Here is an 18,534-nt window from a genome sequence, read left to right as displayed (position 1 = left end):
GGCACATAATGATTTTAATCAAACTGGTGACTTAGATTCATCAACTGAAAACTGTCACTGAATGACAGAACTTGGTTGGGTTAAGTTATATATTTTTATGGTGCATTCCTTTCATAAACATATGAAGAAGTTAAGTTTGTAGGGATTTCATGTTTGATTTTTTAATCAACAAGAACTGAATAACATGTAATAAGGGTCTTTTGGTATACTTAATAAATTTTGTGAAATTTCGCAATTTAAAAAACAACAAACTTTAGTAATCAACAATGCACGACAAAAAAACATGTGATTAGCTGATGATCCATGCTAACTAGGCACACCCTGATTCATGGCCCTGTAAATAGATGATCCTATCTGATTTGGGTAACCCAGATCAGAAAATTTGCTAACTATGATTTCAGTATGAGAGGTAGAAAAAATAATTCTAGTTTCCATTGTAGTCGGTTTCATTGCCTCAAGTAATAATTCCATGAAAGTATTGTGCTATTTTAGGAAACAGCAAATGTTTGCTGGAAAATATTATTTAAAACTAATTTTAATTAGATTTTTTCAACATGGCTGTAATATAAGCAACTAAAGGCGCAAATAAGTGCCATTAAGATGCTAATATTCCGACCATGTCTGGTTCAAAAAAATAGAAAGTCCTGGTGCTAGTAGTTTACTTCTTGGCATGATTTATGATATATCCGTGCAGCTGGAAAATAAAAAGTAGACCATATTAAAAAAATCTAAACCATATTGTTCACATAAAAAGCTAGTTGCTGACAGACATACAGGCATGCTAATGCATATCACTTAGCTAATGGTGCCTGGTTCGTGATTGTTCATACTATCTTCAAGCTAATTTGTTGCTAGCAAACGAATGTGTGGACGAAAGTGGAATGCAAAGTTATATTTGTTTTGTGAGACATCTGTGTCTTGTCAAATAACTTTTTTCTTTTTTTCTTTTAATGTTTACTAGAAACTGCCTTCAGCCCTTATGATTCCTCTAACTTGTTTCAGGGTCTGAGCGGACATACGTTACATTCTTCAACTTAGGTGTGGTGTTTGCTGCCATTTACAGTTCAAAAGAGTAACACATTGGATTGTGACAATGATCATGAGATTCAAATCTTGGACCCTTTTATTGATAGATTCTTTCAATGCCTGAAAGATAATGAAATGATAAGTCACATTTATAACGATAATGCATAAATGCAGTATCTTTACAAGATTAGCAAAACTAGAGTTAAAATTGTAGACAAATAAATGCTACAAATTTAATAAACATGTTATTACTCGCATTAGGTTGTTGGTAGGACCATCTTGAACAATGTCCCGTTCGTTGAATTCATTCTCATAAAATAAGACACTATAGATGCAAACATCGAAATATCTTAGGAGCTACTAAACTATATTATCCTACATAAGACACTCTATAAACTTGGATAAGAAGATAGATAAACAGGTCCGATTGGCATAAAATTTGGTATAGATGCTCCTAACACGATTAGGATACAAATCTAATTGACAAAAAATTTTAAATTATAAAAAACCGGAGGCATTAACTCGTGAATATAATGTATTATTCTTGACATGCCATGCTAAAAACAAAAAAAAAAAGTTTACCTTGTTTGAATGGAGAGAAAAGAAGAAAGTGAGAAGGAAATGGTGGTCATTCATGTCTTTAGTTTTCTATTTAAGAATAAGGAAAAAAAAGGATGCAAGGAAAAAAAAAAGAAGAAGGATGGAAATAAAGGAAAGATTAACGTAAATTCAATCGCTCCAAATCGAAAGAGATTGGTACGAAAAGGAATGACTTGTGGCTGCATTTCATCATTTCATATAGAGGAGACCCATACATTTATAAGTTTTTGACTGAGTTCAACTCATCTATACGTTCTGGACATGTAATACTAAATCGCACATACCCATTGTGAAAAGTATAATTTATTTCATACACATGCAGAACATTAACTGCACAAAAAAGGAATAAAAATGCATTTAGACAAATTGGTTGTCAGTTTTTTTTTTTTTTCTCGTGGCTAAAATATTGCCTTCATGTTTCAATCTCAACATATTTTACACAACCCCAATCGACTCCAATTGATACATTAAACTCGTTTGACATGACTCATCTAGTATCTTATAGGCGACTGTAGAATTGAAAGTAATATTTTATATCGGATGCCTGCAGTTCATTTCTATACTGTGCAATGCAACTAATATTCATCACAATTAGTTTGGTGGTGGCCCAATCCTAACATATGTTTACATATTTTTGTATCGTTTCTTGAAATGCCATGCTTTTCAGAGTTTTTGCCCTCCGCGTGGATTATAAATGTGGCGTCTGCAATTGGGTGACTTTTTCTTGACATTCAACAAGGAGTCGCGCATTTTTGCTGAGAAGACTATAAACCCACGAGGCAATGCCTTGGTATCCGGATGCTTTCTTGCGCAGAGAGACGGAGAGTGAGGGGAGTTGCTAAGTTATCTAGAGGAAGGGCCGATCGCCCTCTCGGGCCATGGAAGCTCTGAAGTTATGGAGAACGAGCCTGCCGCTGAAGCATTTCGTTAACCTCTCAAGGTATGTACGGCCGGCGGTCCGGTGCGTGTCGGCAAGCGGAAGAACGGCGGAGAGGAGGAGGCCTGCTACGGCTTCCACCTCCGACAGAGACGCCATTCGTACCATTCGTCTCAATAAAGTAACACCACCCATCTTTTTTTTTTTACCATGAAAATTCCTCCTATTGGATGTAACTTTTCTTCTTGCCATGGGAAGTGAAGTCGTGGGTAGTTGTTGTTTGGTCGCTTCGTCCTTTTGTTGTTTTCTGATATCAGTATTCTGTCCGATATTTGTGCTGGCGAGGGATTCGCATTACTATTGAATGGGTTTGATTAACAAATAGTTCATGTCGATTGTATCTCTTGAGCGCATGTTAATCTATATTGGCGTGTTCATTCATCCAGTTATCTGGAAAAAAGTGAGAAACCTATATACCGCATTCTACTTCTCTAAATTTTGCAATATGCAACAGAATGCAGCACCTTGGTTTTCCATTATTTGTATGATTGCGTAGTGCGAATCGTTCAAGCAACAACCTGTTTTCTTTTGCTCTTTCGAGCAAAATGGATCAATTGTTATACCAACTTATTGTGACGACTCTCTTTTTTTCTTACATGATGAAATGCTGCTCTTGTATGCAACATTGTTTGCACTTTTAGTACAGTATGAGCTGCCCCTTTTCTTGTTGTTGAGCTGGAACACTTTTGAAGGCCAAGCAAATGGAAATTTGGAGAGAATTGTCAACGATAAAATTTGAAAAAGTCACTTTATTAGTATCTACCTTTCACCTTTCACTTCAATACACATTTTGGGGACATTATTGGTCGGATGTCTGTTGTACTGTACTTTTCAGTTTTCAAAGCTACATGGTTTTTGACGTGTATGCTGGTTGTCAAACAGGTAGAGGATTTAAGGTCTCAAGGATGTGAGCCATATGCATATAAGTGGAATAAGTCGCACAGTGCTGCTGAGCTACAAGAACTATATAAGAACTTAAAAAATGGGGAAGAGGCTGAAGAGGATCTGGTATCAGTGGCTGGAAGAATAATTGCTCGAAGAGATTTTGGTAAAAAGCTCTCATTCTTGATACTGAGGGATGATTCAGGGACCATTCAGGTATTTAGACATTCCCTCTTGACCATGCTTCATTCTGTTACAGTGTTAGTGTGCTCTTGTATTCAAAATTAGCACGATGGACAGTTCTTAAAACGCTTTTATGTTGTATTTGAAGTTTGAACTGACACTGTCAAATATTACCATGCAAAGATTGAAAATGCTTCATCACTCTATGAGAACATAGTTTTTGGTCTTTTTAGCATGAGAATTGGGAACCCATTAAAGTCTGTAGATTAATAGATAAAGGAAAGTTGCATTAAAGGGCTTAAAAATGAACAAATGAGGTGAAACAGTAACACATGAAACTCTCAAATAAGGAGGTGATCCAGTGGAGCACATACTGTTTGACTAAATATAAAGTTAATACAATGCGGAATATTCAATCCTGAATCATGTGGTGTCGAGTTAAGCAAGGACCACAAACCGCAAAGCAAGCCAAAACTTCTTTGCTGATATGTTCAATGGTCAGATATGTTGAATGGTCATTTTACAAAACTGCAACATCCTCTGAGTAAAAAGAAAGCATAATTCTGCAAACATATATTATTGGTCAACCGGAGGGCCTTTCTTTAATGACTTTAAACTACAACTTACAAATTCACAAATGTAATGCAATCTCTGATGGCTAGTTCTTCAGTTACCAGTCTGTAATGTTATTTCATCTGGTGTTGTCCTATGTAGTCTATCGCATGAACAAGGGACTGAGATATTTTATTGGATGTGTTTCTTAGCTTTATTGTGAAAAGGGAAGGTTTCAAGGAGAACAATTTGGGCAACTGAAGGATTTTGTTGATATAGGTGACATATTGGGTGCTACGGGATCCATAAAGAGAACTGAGAAAGGTAATTCTTATCATAGTTTGGAATTTTTCAAACTTTTTTTTAAAAATATTTTCAGTTGTAGGATTTTCTTTATCTATTTTCCTGTTTTAGTTATTTACTTTTTTCATTTTGCGTACAAGCAGGACCTCACATCAATAGCATTTACTAATTTTATGGGGCTGTGGCCATGAATAATACTCTCGGAATTTCTTATTCATGATTTCATTCAGCGATGTGCTTCTGTCTGTCATAAGTACTCAGATTTCTCCCTACTATGCTTATAGCCTTACGCATAGCACCTTCTTACAAATTAAGTAGACAAGGGAAAAAGTGGGTGTTTGGATGCACCTAGTTCCCCTTTTCTGTCAAACAGATAATGTGACATCACACTGAGAGTCATTTCAACTTATCATATAACAAGTACATAGCTAATTAAATACAACAATCTTATTCTAATCTAAATATCAACCAAACTCCCGAAGTGCCAAGGAAATGCTTAGTAACTGGTAGGTTTCTTGAACCCTGGATTTCAGTGTTCTGGATAGGCTGATTCCTTACTTTTATATGTTTGCGTCTTAATTCAGATTTGAATTCTTATATATAATAGAATTAATTAGCAGAAATGTGTATCATATGTAATTTATTTGATATACAATAGCTGCTTGCATGTTGTGTTAATGTTATGCAACAGTTTCTGTAGCTAAAAGTTGATTGCTAATGCTTTGTGATCCATCTGTGAAGCCATTTATGAGAGAAAAGGGATCCTTTTCCCCTTTTTCTGCATATTACAATTCTGTAAGTTCTTTCTCCTGCTCATATGAGAGGCTATTTGATAGTTTCTCTTTATTTTGACGTGCAGGCGAACTTTCTGTGTCTGTTCATTCTTTTGCAATCCTCACAAAGTCCCTGCTTCCACTGCCAGATAAATATCATGGCCTTACGGATGTGGATAAGCGATATCGTCAGCGGTGGGTTTTCTTTCTAAGTTTTCATTTCTCATGGCAAATGTTTAATTCTTGCCAGTTCGATGTTAAAGACACTCTTGAACTTTAATGTACTCTAATAATTACATTTTGTATTGGGATGTTTCCCTCTGTTTTTATTCTTATTTGACATGCATGGAGATCAGTATCTCTGCTACATAAACTGTTGAGTGAACTATGTTTATGTTTAGTTGCAGCCTCTTCTCTATTACATTCTTCTGATTTGATATTACTGTAGAAATGTCCACTGATCCAATCAACCACATACTGAAAATGCATACAGTTTGATTCTGCGAACCGAATAACATGGTTCTTTAGGTTGCCTTTTAGGCAAAGTTGATCACTTAAATTCCTTGTTTTCAAATTTCAATTGTTTAGAAGTTTGAGTTTAGATGATTGACTCAAGAACTTCTTTAATCCTGCTAATTTGAAGATTATTTTAGTGTGCTAGGCTGGTTCTCGTTTGATAGCTATTGAGCTAGGGAATTTTTTTGAGGTGCTTTTTTCTGGGATATTTTATGTTGGCTATTAACCTAGATTCTGATTTGAGACAAGTTCTTTAATTGATTAGATCAACAAGTATTACCTAGTCCTACCATTTAGTTGAGTGTGAGCATATGATAAATGGTTGATGTTTATGGTATGTTGTGTATTAAAGTTGTAATTGGAATTGAAATGTCTGGATGATGTTCTGCATAAACCTAGTCCCTTTTTGTTGGAACTTTCTGTTCTTTCTGTTGCAAGTGCCAACTAGGTGATGTGCTATGTACCAGTAAGATGTCACAGGGATGTTAGTTCACACCTCCTCTCTCTCTCTCTCTCTCTCTCTCTCTCTATCTATATATATATATATATATATATATATATATACTAATAACAGGTAGGCAAGATCACCACACTTCAACCTGACACAACTGCCTCTTATCATTTTCGTACTTCACCTCTGTACATGTAAACCTCTTCTGCCAAAGGCATGTTGTTATTGTTGCTTTTGATTTTTGGGATTTATTTGGAATGTATTCTTGATCTTATGCTCTCACATCTCTATGATATGATTTTTCCTCCCTTTTTTGTGTTTTTCAGGTACTTGGACATGATTGCAAATCCTGAAGTAACAGATATATTCCGGATAAGAGCTAAGGTGGCAGCCTCATCCATCATGAAATTCATGTTCTGTGCTTGAAATTATATGGTTTGCTGTTCTATCAAACTACTCACTAATTGACTATGTCAGAAAATCATCTTTACAGGAATCTCTGTAAATATACTTTTTGAAAAGCTTACACTTCTGGCAGAACCAGTAAGAAGGTTAGATACAAGACATGTAGCTATCAGTATGACCTGTTGAAAATGAGAATATTCTACTAAAGTGATTGCTTCATTCTGAATGTTTGTACTTTGTACATTCCAATTAGGCAACTGAGGAAGATAAGTTTTAAACTTTTAGTCTGGATCTAATTCAGATAGCCATGTTTTTCAGTTTCTTTTTCAGATATCAGGATCTTTAGGCTATCAGGATATCAGGATCTTCTTTGTTTTTCAGTTTCTTTTTCAGGATATCAGGATCTTTAGGAAGCATATTTCTGTGAAAAGTGACTATAACAGTCACAAAAGATGCATATAACAATAAAAAGGCACTAAGGCCAAGTGGAGAAGGATAAACTCATTCAATAAAATATGTGAAGGCTGTAAAACACAGCCTAGTTTGTAGAAGATGCAGCTCTACTATTTATACAAGAAGGAGGAATGAAGAAAGGGAGTTAGAGGAGGCTGTTCCAGCTGTTGGAGGTTCCTCATAGTCAATACCATATTCTCAAGTGTAACCTTTGGCAACAAGTCTTGCTTTATATCTCTCTAGAGATCCATCACTTTTAGTTTTCACTTTGTATACCTACTTACATCCAATAGTCTTTTTTCCTATAGGTAAATCTTGTATTTCCCAAGTTTGGGCTTTTCTCACGGCATCTAATTCTTCTAACGTGACATTCTTTCACTCAATATATTTGGAGGCTTTATTAAAGGTAGAAGGTTCAAAGTGAGAGTGAATGAAATTAATTCTAGCTCTATGTGTTGGGGTAAAAGTTTCATATGAAACAAATCTATTGGGTTGTCTTACATTTCTAGTGGATCTTCTAAGGTTTCCTTCACTTGGAGTTGGAGTTGGTTGGAGATCAATAGTCTCATGATGTTCTTCCTCACCAACATCTTGTTGTCGGTTTCTTCGATGATATGTGATTATATTATTGGTTACTCTACTATCATTATCATCATTGTTACTATCATCAACATCATGCATTTCATCATCACATTGAGAGAGATAAATAAAAAGGAATAATCATTGTTGGGTTGTGACTCTCCACAATTTTTAAATCCATTTTCATCTTCACAAAACTTTACATTCCTTGAAACTATGATCTTGTCTTTGACTGGGTCATAATTTTTGTAGCCTTTTTGTGTTTCAAAATAACCAATGAATGCACATTCAATAACCTTGAATGCACATTTGAAATGGGGTTGTATTGTTTAAAATTTTTAAAGACATTCTGTTTATGAGATAGACAGAGGCAAGGGCTGTTTCATCCCAAAAGTTTTTAGGCACATTTTTGGCAATAAGAAGGGTTCTTGTTGTTTCAATTATGTGCCTATGTTTTCTTTCAGAAAGTCCATTTTGTTGAGGTGTTCTTGGACATGATTTTTGATGGACTATTCCATAGTTTTCCAAATATGTTTTGAACTCATTTGAAATGTATTTACCCCCAGAATCAGTCCTTAAATTTTTTAATTTAGCATTGAACTGTGTTTGTACCAACTTCGGATTTATGTCTTTAAGAAATATATCCAACAATACCTAGTGAAATCATCAACAAAAATCACATAATATGACAACCCTTTTTTTGACATGATAGGAGAGGGTCCCCATACATCGGAATGAACAAGCTCAAAAGGCAAAGAAGAGAAGAAGTTTCTTTGTCCAAAAGATAAAGATTTCATTTTTCCATGTATACAATCATTACATTTAAAGTTCTCAATAAAAATATCATTGGTAGGACTCATCATAGACAATTTACTAATGTTTGGATGACCTAATCTTTGGTGCCAAACATTGATGTTCACATTTTCGACATACTGACAAAACTTTTCTTTGGGGATACATAAATTGTCAATGTAGTAAAGGTCATCTTTTCTAAAACCTTCCCCAATCAATCTTCTGGTTTGGTGATCCTGCACCAAACATTTGTTTGATGAGAAAACTATGTCAAAACCAAGATCTAAGATTTGTGACACAAAAAGTAAGTTAAGATTAAGTCTAGGGACATAACTAACTTTTGGAACAAAAAATTTTTGTTTTCCAAATATTTTTTCAAAATTTCCAATCCCTTTAACACTCAAAGAAGTTCCATCGGCGGTAACTACATTTGATTCCTTTGTTGTTTGTTCAAAATTGGTCAAAGATGATATATTTGGTGTCATATGAAAAGATGCACCAGAATCTAAAAGCCAAGAAAACATACCGGGAGTGTTGGAGATGGATGCCGTTGTTGCTAGTGCTCCGGAATTTGACTCCTTGATCATGGGTCTGTCATGATTTGATTCAACGTTGTGGAGATTGACTAAAGATCACATCCTTCATTTGCAACATTTGCAACCCTTTTTTGATCAAATTGTCTAGTGTTGTATTGTCCACCTTGAGGATATGAAATTCCCCGATTGTGTTGCCCTCCTTGAGGATATGAAGTTCTTCCTTTGAGAAAATTTCCTCCAAGATTTCGTGATTGTCCTTCATTGCTGTTCAACTTTGGACAACTACGTCTTGTGACCCGATTCATGGCAAAAGTGGTAAACAACTTTATATTCTCTTCTATTTTGATTCTTAAAGTGAAGAAGTCTAAAAGATTTGATGTTGTTTTCGGGTCTAGAGGCAGCTAAGACTCTTTCTTCTTCTTGTTTTGAAATAAGAACACTATCCTTATCCATTTCTTTGGATAGTTTCATTCTAGTTTCTTCTCCACTTAGCTTTGTAAGGAGTTCATGAATGAGTGGAGGAGAGGCTAGGGAAAGAAGGGCTGACCTTATTTGTTCAAATTCGGGTCGTAGTCCTTGAAGAAATTGAAAAAATCTAAATTCATCGACTTCATTTCTTCTAATCTCATGGCACTTGCAATCCATCCTTAGTGTGGGACTAAGTTGATCTAACTCATTTCACACACTAGAGATTTTCATAAATATTCTCTAACATTTTTCTCTCCTTGTTTGATACTTTGGGCCTTTTGAATCAAAAGATACTTTCAGGCCATATGTTTTTGGGTAAACATTCTCTTGAGATATTCCCAAACTTCACTAGCTTTTTCATAATACATAAGATTTTGGGCAATCCTAGGTTCAATACTTCCATAAATCCGTTCTTTAATCCTAGAATTCTTGGCTTCCCAATCGTCTAATTTTTTGTAATATTCATTCATGGCATTTTGTCTTTCCTCTCCGTCTAGTTGTTTCTCAATCTCATTTTCTACTTTGGTTAACTTAAGAGAAGGAAGGATAGATGTACCTTTTATGAAGCCCCATAAATGTTTTCCTTTGATATGCATTTCCAAACATTTTGCCCATAACGTATAGTTGGTTCCATCAAGGTTGTATGGAGCATAATAACTTCCTCCTTCGATTGAAACTTTGGAGTCCTCCATGAGAACAATAATCTCGAAGGAAATCAAGAAGTGATTCTTCTGGAAGTTTCACCAAACAGTTGGTGAGCAGCCACGACAATAGTCTTCAGGGGATGATATCCAAAAAGTTTCTTCAATGAACCAGCAACTCAAAATAACAGCAACAGCCTTTAACAATATTCAAGAATCAGCCCAATGGCTCTGATACCATGTGAAAAGTGACTATAACAGTCACAAAAGATGCATATAGCAATAAGAAGGCACTAAGGCCAAGTGGAGAAGGATAAACTCATTCAATAAAATATGTGAAGGCTGTAAAACACAACTTAGTTTGTACAAGAGGCAGCTCTACTATTTATACAAGAAGGAGGAATGAAGAAAGGGAGTTAGAGGAGGTTCCAACGGCTAGAACAAAAGATTAAAAAATAAAAAAAAGAAAAAATAAAAGAAAAAATAAAATACATAGAAAAGAAAAATAAAAACCTAACCTAGCTATGATATCAACTTAATCTAGTTATGATATCAACTAGATATCTTATTTCCTAACAATTTCATGCTTTAAACAGTTTCGGGCTAAGTCACATGGACATAGCAAAATGGAAGCCGCATCCATGTGGCAACAGCTAGACATGGATGCTTGTACTGGACATGGAAAAATGTATTTTAATATTTTTCGTATTATGAATTTCATAATGGACATCTTTTGTGGTTGGTTCAAATCTTACTCTTAGCAATGTTTCCGTGTCCAAGTTTTCTGAAATTGCTTGACATCTGTACTGGAAATCATGTGACATAGTTTTCAGTTGGTTTGGGAGTTAACAGAGTGAAATTGTTTGACTAGACAGGATCAGTAAGGGCAGAAATTCATCATTCTGTCTAAATTTTACATCAGTTAGATTTTGTAAAGTAGGAGGTCCTTAAGTGGATTAGGTGGAGTTGGAAATATGTTTCTGGAAGCATATCGAGCTGGATATGTAACAAATCAATGTTAAATAGCAAACAAAATGGGAAGTAATTGTATTCTATTTGCTGTTACACAACATGCTAAGGCAATGTTGTTCGCTCCTGAGATTTACTTTGTTGCCATAAGGTTTGGGTAATTTCAAGATAATCTCATGAGTCATGATATTATTCTGCAAATATCAGGATATTAATTCACATTCATCCTCTTGTTTGCACATCTCTTTGTCTGTCCATGAACCTTGATGATATAATGTCATATAAATGCTGGTTAGATCGGGTTTTCTTGAACTCAACAACTCAAATGTCATGGATTTCTTTATTTATGTAGAGAGGTTATTGCCAACTGAACCCTCTGCTTATCTTCCTTTTCCTGTTGTCTACTGTATCTGCTTTTTAGATTTTCTTCAATGTTGTAAATGTTGGTTCTATCTTGTATCAGAGACCTTGAAAACTAATGAGTGTCCGCTTTAATTAACTTTTCAATACAGGTTCTATTGGCCAGATATGGGCTAATTTGGCCTCATATTAGCCTTTTTTTTTTAAGTGGGTCATATTGGGGCCCCACATGACATTGTTAACCTGATGATGTGAGATATTTATTGGCTAATATGGGCTGATACATGCTGATATTATTAAGAGTGATTTCTCTTCAATTGCACTTTTTCCTTGTTCAATAAGCTTTTATTTGCATGTCCTTTTAGTGAAAGTTGTAGAGTTGCCTTGATATTATGATCTGACCCTAGTGGATGTGTAGATTGTGTCAGAAATACGCCGAACAATGGAAGCCATGAATTTTGTGGAAATTGAGACTCCTGTTTTACAGGTGTGCTGTCTTATTTTAAGCTGTACAGTGTTCATCATCTTTGTTTCATTAGTCATTTTGGTCTGTCATATTATATCTTTATAGTTCATGTGCTTCTATCTACCATTGTTCATTTCTATTTTGTCCGCACAGTCTTCATAAGTAATACCTGTGGATCATAGCTTGCATAGGTAGTTTTGTTACCTCGTGCCTATCAAATTAGCATCTTGTAAGCACTCCCAAGCTGTTGGGACTTCTGCAAAAATTTGACTGAAGCTACTTTTTCTTTTATATGTAACTTAGTAGGAGAATTCTAATATTTACAATTTGACCTTGAAGTGTATTTTTACTTCTAAGAAACTCAAAAAGAAGTTGCTGCATATGATGAAAATTCAAGGCACCCTGTCCTCAGTTGCTGTTCACCCACTTTGGAGAATGGGAAAAAAGGAGTTAGAATTTGGAAGGGCAGACAACCAAGTACCAGATAGTTGTACGTCATAGTAAGCAACTTAGCATTAAGGTAACTAAAGTAAACTATATTAAAGTGGGATATGTGATCACTGGGGACCAAAATTTGGTCCAATTATCTGAGCTTGGAAAAGGGCTAAATTCTGAGATGGAACACTGTGCAAGTTTTGAAGAATCTAGATTGACCTCTCCAATGATGTCAAGTTCCTTCTTTGTGGATTGTGCAATTTGAAGTACTAATCTTGGGTAGTTCAAGAAATTAAATTTCATGAAAAGGGAGTTGGTTAAAGCTGATAATCGACAATTTTATAAATAAAAATCACAAAGGAGTGTCAAGCTGTATATGAATAAGACATATTAGATTAGCTGCTTGGAGTGATGAACAAATGAATTCCCACAAATTGTCATTGCAATTAAAAGGGTCGCATGAGGACAGAGGTGTTGGGTGAGGGCAGAAGTATTGGGTGCCATGTACCAGGGCATGCCTGAATTTAAAGTACTTTGAGTTTTTTTTCCATTTCTTGTTAGAAAAACTGTGAATTGCTAGTTCTGCCGAGATAGATAAGGTTAGGAAAGTTTCAGTAGTACCTGCTTAGGATTCCTTGTTTTCCCTATTCAAGACTTTTAATTGGTCTCTATCAGATTTTTGCTATTGGAAGCCCTTATTTTTGTTAATGGATAGGTTGCATTCCAGCATTTATCATTCTTAATATTGCCTTCTGCATACTGAACAGTCTCAAGTATGTTACATATTCTTCTATTGCTGGAGTCTGGTGCCTCACCGTATAGTGTGCTGATCAATTTTCTTTTTGTTGTTGATTGTGTTAAAACTTAAAATTATTGATCTGCATGTTAGGAAAGGGTTTCCTTTTGGAGCAAATTCTGTGTACTTTAGGCTGGACTTTGAACTTATACTTGCTGATCCAGTGACCAAGCTTCTGAAATACCTTAAAATTTATGGTTATTTGACAAATTAACCTCTAAATGTTCTTCTACCGATTGGTTATGAATTCATATAGTTTTTCACCACGTGTGTACTTTTCATTTAAGATATGAGCTCTATAGCATGTAAGTTGTTTTCTGTGCACTCTGACTGCACCTCAGCATGCTTTCCCACCACGTGTAAGTCGGTGTTGTTTTTTCTATTTACACCTCTTCTGTCAAGTCTACAACCATATACTTCATGAACATTTTTCTTTATTACGTATTTCAGTTTCTAATGGTTTAACAATTGTCAAGCAGGGAGCAGCAGGTGGAGCAGAAGCTAGACCTTTCATAACATATCACAATTCACTTGGAAGGGATCTTTATTTGAGAATCGCAACAGAACTGCACTTGAAGAGAATGCTGGTGGGTAACCATCTGTATTTTTGTTCTATTTTTTCTGTCTTGGTATTTCTCACTTGAGAAAATAGAACAGAATGACATTCCCAACTGGAAGGTAGGGAATAAACAAAAAGCTGCTCTTGAAACACAGTTAAATGAAATTAGACATAAAATTATGGTTTCTATGCCCAGACCTCCCCTTAAATCATTTGAGGCAACTAATAAAGTATAAAAGAGCTCAGCCAGATATATTATGTCTATATTCTGGCTGTGTGCTGTCTGATATACGGTCATGTAGATGATTTATAGGTGCCCAGGAAATGGTAGAATTACCAATAAGGCATTAAGTGTCTTCCTGATGTTCCTGAATTGCTTCTTTATATAGTAGAACAGCCTATTGTGCCATATTCTCCTTAGATGAAAATTTGGTGAATTTATCAACTATTTAATCCATCATTGCCACCCTTCTTTCATATTACAAACTTTTGCTTTTTCTAATGATGTGCTTCGATTGAACTTTTAAGTTTTGCTGCTGGGAGTTTCTACAGCTATCATCATATTTCATCTGGGGTAAAGTCTATTTGTTCAATCATTGTTGATCAACTCATAATTAATATGCCGTAGCCAATATAAACGATACTGTACATGTTCCCAATTCAACAAAAATTGAAGGCAGTGGTAATGGTTGCCTGCAAAAAGACTAGGTGTTAAAGGAGTCATATTCTCATGAGGGACATGGTTATTTTCTCAGGACCTGCAAATAGTGTTCTTGATATGGCATGCCGAGAATAATCTTTGTCACTGCCTATCGTTTTTGAAAAGATGTTTTTTCTTGTTTTGGAGTAGAAAAACAACCTGTTTTTTATTCCAGCCTTTTCTGTTCATCTCATCTCCCTTCTTTCCTTCCTTCCATATTTTTCTCGTCCTTTTGCTTAGTTTCATTCAACAGATTGTAGGTATGACTTTAAGATTAGGACCATCCTATTAAGTTAATGAAAACAGTGTTAGTAGCATTGTAAGGTCATAGAAAACTTAAGACCCTTTCATGTACACGATATTGAGAAGTTACCAGATAGCGAATTTTGTAATAAAAGGAAAAATTACATTTTTGATTTTTTTTTATTTGTCAGGCATTAAGTGCCAAGCTGCTGGTAAGTGACTTTCAGCAAAGGCAGAAGTTACTTGGTTAGTTGGCTTTAATATTTCAAACCCATGCAACATGGAAGTAAACTGTTGCCAACTGCATGAAGTAAATATACTGGACATGTAAAGCAATCATGTACTCTGGCTCCTAAAAGAATAAGTATCAAAGTATCCTAATTAAAAAGGTTCTGTATATCGTTGGTGCAAGATAAGGATCAATGAGCATGTCTGCATCTTAACATGTGCAATGATGGCGTGGATACTCAGTTATGTCGCAAACTGTTCTGGCAGCTTAATCAGAAAGCAGAAATATACATACTTCTGAATCAAATGTGCTTGTGTACAGGTTGGAGGATTTGAAAAGGTCTTTGAAATAGGTCGGATATTCAGAAATGAGGGCATTTCCACTCGCCACAATCCTGAATTCACAACCATTGAGGTAAGGAAATGTTGGTTTAAACTTCTAAGTCAATCCTGTTCTTTTGTACCTCTGTACATTTTCTTGGTATGTTTCTACACCGCTGCCTGGAAGCATTTTTGTGTTTTGTTACTTTGATGACCAAGATCAGTAACTAACTATTGTGAGTCGTAGTTTGAGATTTAGATGTATGAAGCATATTCGGATTATCAGAACATGATGGATATGGCTGAGGAGATCATCACCAGATGTGCACTTGCTGTTCATGGAAAGCTAACTATTGATTATCAGGTACTTTCTGGACTCTTTTAGTAGTATGTTCTGGGGTCCTATGTTGTATATCTTCTGACACAGTACCTCAACATACTTCTTGCTGCATGATCTCCACCATGTGTCATGCTTGACAAACTACTGTATATGATGCTTTAGTCTCCTTTAGTGTACTTGTACTTGATTGCCCAATAATGGTGCAATCCTTGGAATACATGTCATCATCTCTTCAAGGTAATATGTTGAAGGTGGGTTTGGCGATCATGTAGTTGCTTGACATTTTACATTTAAACCTTCATGAACAGTAGGTAAGTTGCTGCTATATAAGCTTGACTGGTTCTGTCCACTCGGGGATAGTGAAATTGCTAAATGTTCACAAGTAGTTGCATAACTGAGAGCTCCTGTGGCTTTTCCAGGTTTTTTTGTGCTTCTCTTTTTATTATTATGTTAGGAATAGCTAAATAAGTACATATCCGTTGAATTTGAAGAAGCAATTCAAGTTTTAGACTATGAATTGAAGACAGTAGAAATACTGATTTGTTGAAAAAAATCATGTTTATATTGTACGCATGTAAAGCTTATGCATGGTCTTCAAGTTGTCTAATGGTAGATACTTTTATATGCAGGGGACAGAAATTTGCTTAGAAAGGCCTTGGAGGAGAGAAACTATGCATAATCTTGTGAAAGAAGCAATTGGAGTGGATTTTACTGGGTTGGGTGATGACATCAAAGTGGCTAAAGAAGTAGTCATATCTGCACTAAGGAATCTCCTAGACCCAAAAGACAGAATCTCCATAGAGTCATGTCCATCTGTAGGTCATATGCTTAATGAGGTAAGCACGTCTTTCTGTATCAATACTACACAACATTTTGGATCTCCTTGCATTCTTTGTTGGAATCAAATTCCTCAATAAACTGCTTTCCTTGTTCATTTCTTCTGGATATCCAGCTTTGTCAGTTTATTGGTTTACTTAGTGCAGGTGTTTGAGACGATTGTGGAACCAACACTTGTGCAGCCAACTTTTGTGCTGGATTACCCAGTTGAGATATCACCTCTTGCAAAACCGCATAGAAGGTATTGTTCTCTTCGTATATCTGACATGCATATAGCAGATGGCTGTCAAACTCGTATATTTCACATACTTCTGCTGAGCTGTGATTGCCATTTTCCTGTGTGTTCTAATTTTTGCTTTTCATGTCCTTGATGCTGACAGTCAATCACATATCCCATTATGAGCAAGTTCCCTTTTATTTTTCCAGGTTATGGTTGTGATTTGTGAATTGTGATAAACTTGCACTTGTATTTTGACGAATGCATGGATGCATTGGTATATTTGAATTTTGAACTATGTTAGACCATTAAAATGAATACTCAGGTAAAAAAAAAAATTTGAATTATTAGTGTCTTGACCCGTTACCTACTAGTGCGACATTAAGAAAGGTATTCCTTATGTGCTTATGTTTACAAAAATGAAATAAAATTTAAAAAATTGGTATAGTTTCTTCCAGGATCTTTGTTCATCCATTTAACTTATTGAGCCACTTGTAAAGGCCTTTTAAGTACCTACTAATTTGGCTAGATCATAAAACAATTTTTTCTTTAGATGGATAAGACTTTTTTTTTACTATCAGAAAGTACTCAAATATGAGATCTTGGGGTTTGCTTTTCTGTAAGGAATTTGGTCCATATTTTTGCATGGTTATGAGATGATTTGATGGGGTTATGGTTCAGAGCCTTCAGACAATAAACAAAGTGATTTTAGACTCAAGGGTGTTGACATAGTGGGAGAGGAACTAGCTGCGAGGAGGCCAGTCAGCAGTTAAGAGACCCATCAGAGTCAGCCTCTTGTGTAAGCCTAGCCAAGGTGCTTCTGGGGTGTCTGAAGTGGTTCATCTTAAGGGTTTTTGCTGCTGTTGCCACAAGGGTTCAGGACCAGACTTCCCTAAACTGCTGTCCATGAAAATATAGGGTCAGTGTGACTGTATTCCAGAAGCCTTCGATCTTGCTCTCTCTCTCTCTGTCTGTTAATAGGGAGCATCTATCGTTGTTCCTCTTCTTATTCTCTGACTGGTGTATTCCTTTCCCAACTCGTCTATGCCTGCTATTCTGCTGTTGTTGTGCGCTGCTGCAGTTTTATATCAAAGTTTCAAGGTTAAAGTATCAAAGACAATAAGTATGTCTCCATCTTGATCTCCAAGGATGCCTTTATGAATGTGGCTTGATCCTTTATTACAGGTCTGCAGGTTTGACCGAGCGGTTTGAGCTATTCATTTGTGGTCGTGAACTAGCTAACGCATTCTCAGAATTGACTGATCCTATTGATCAGGTAGTTTAACTAAATTCTCATTTTCACTGTAAGTTGTCTCCAAGTATTCAGTTGACTTCTTGGATCCAGAGGGAGCGCTTGGAGCATCAAATTAGACAGCACAACATCAAGCGAGCAGCAAAGAACTTGGGTTCAAAATCTGCAGAGTCGGAGACAACAGAAGACGACGATGATGACTCGTATGAAGTCAGCCTGGACGAAGATTTTCTGAACGCTTTAGAATATGGGATGCCACCTGCTTCTGGAATGGTATTTTCTTGAGATTGCTTGATTATGCTTCTGTGTGTTGCTATACACCCCATGAATGTGTTTTTCATTTTACAAGAAACTAAAATGCAGGGGTTGGGGATTGATCGGCTAGTGATGCTTCTCACAAACTCTGCAAGCATCCGTGACGTTATTGCATTCCCAGTTCTCAAGCTTCAACAGTAGTAATCTCCCTTCTTTTTAAATTATTTGTCAATTTTATTTCCCTTTTCTCTGATGTTAAATTGCAGCTATCTTTGTGATTCTCTTCAAAATTTTAGATGGTAATTTTCTTTCCCTTGTGGAGAAGAGTAAATTGCCCATTCAAGAAGTCAGTTTCTGTAACAGTAAGGGAATAACATTGATGTGATGAATGAGCTCTTAAGAGTTGACATTTTAGTCGGTGTCTTTTCAATTTGAAGTGCCATTTTGATTCTTTCTTTA

General features: G+C 35.8%; 1 protein-coding gene across 1 annotated transcript; it reads left to right on the top strand.

Moving 5' to 3' along the window:
• Positions 1-2,345: 2,345 nt before the first annotated feature.
• LOC116251412 (lysine--tRNA ligase, chloroplastic/mitochondrial) lies at positions 2,346-18,489 on the top strand. Its single transcript, XM_031625669.2, has 14 exons — positions 2,346-2,684; positions 3,446-3,661; positions 4,393-4,504; positions 5,343-5,451; positions 6,550-6,607; positions 11,845-11,913; positions 13,603-13,710; positions 15,176-15,268; positions 15,434-15,538; positions 16,144-16,350; positions 16,498-16,592; positions 17,754-17,844; positions 17,914-18,093; positions 18,184-18,489. The coding sequence occupies exons 1-14, from the start codon at positions 2,505-2,507 to the stop codon at positions 18,274-18,276; spliced, it is 1,716 nt and encodes a 571-aa protein (XP_031481529.1). The 5' UTR covers positions 2,346-2,504; the 3' UTR covers positions 18,277-18,489.
• The last annotated feature ends 45 nt before the right edge of the window (positions 18,490-18,534 follow it).

The sequence above is a fragment of the Nymphaea colorata genome, chromosome 3 (assembly GCF_008831285.2).
Source record: "Nymphaea colorata isolate Beijing-Zhang1983 chromosome 3, ASM883128v2, whole genome shotgun sequence".
Taxonomy (NCBI): domain Eukaryota; kingdom Viridiplantae; phylum Streptophyta; class Magnoliopsida; order Nymphaeales; family Nymphaeaceae; genus Nymphaea; species Nymphaea colorata.
The sequence above is the reverse complement of the archived record's forward strand: the minus strand, read 5'-3'. Positions and strand labels throughout refer to the sequence as shown.

Excerpts from the sequence above, each read along its gene's own strand:
- LOC116251412 (XM_031625669.2), top strand. The coding sequence starts at position 2,505 with ATGGAAGCTCTGAAGTTATGGAGAACGAGCCTGCCGCTGAAGCATTTC. Across the intron at positions 6,608-11,844 it reads TATTCCGGATAAGAGCTAAG|ATTGTGTCAGAAATACGCCG; the intron begins GTGGCAGCCTCA and ends GTGGATGTGTAG. Across the intron at positions 13,711-15,175 it reads TGCACTTGAAGAGAATGCTG|GTTGGAGGATTTGAAAAGGT; the intron begins GTGGGTAACCAT and ends GCTTGTGTACAG.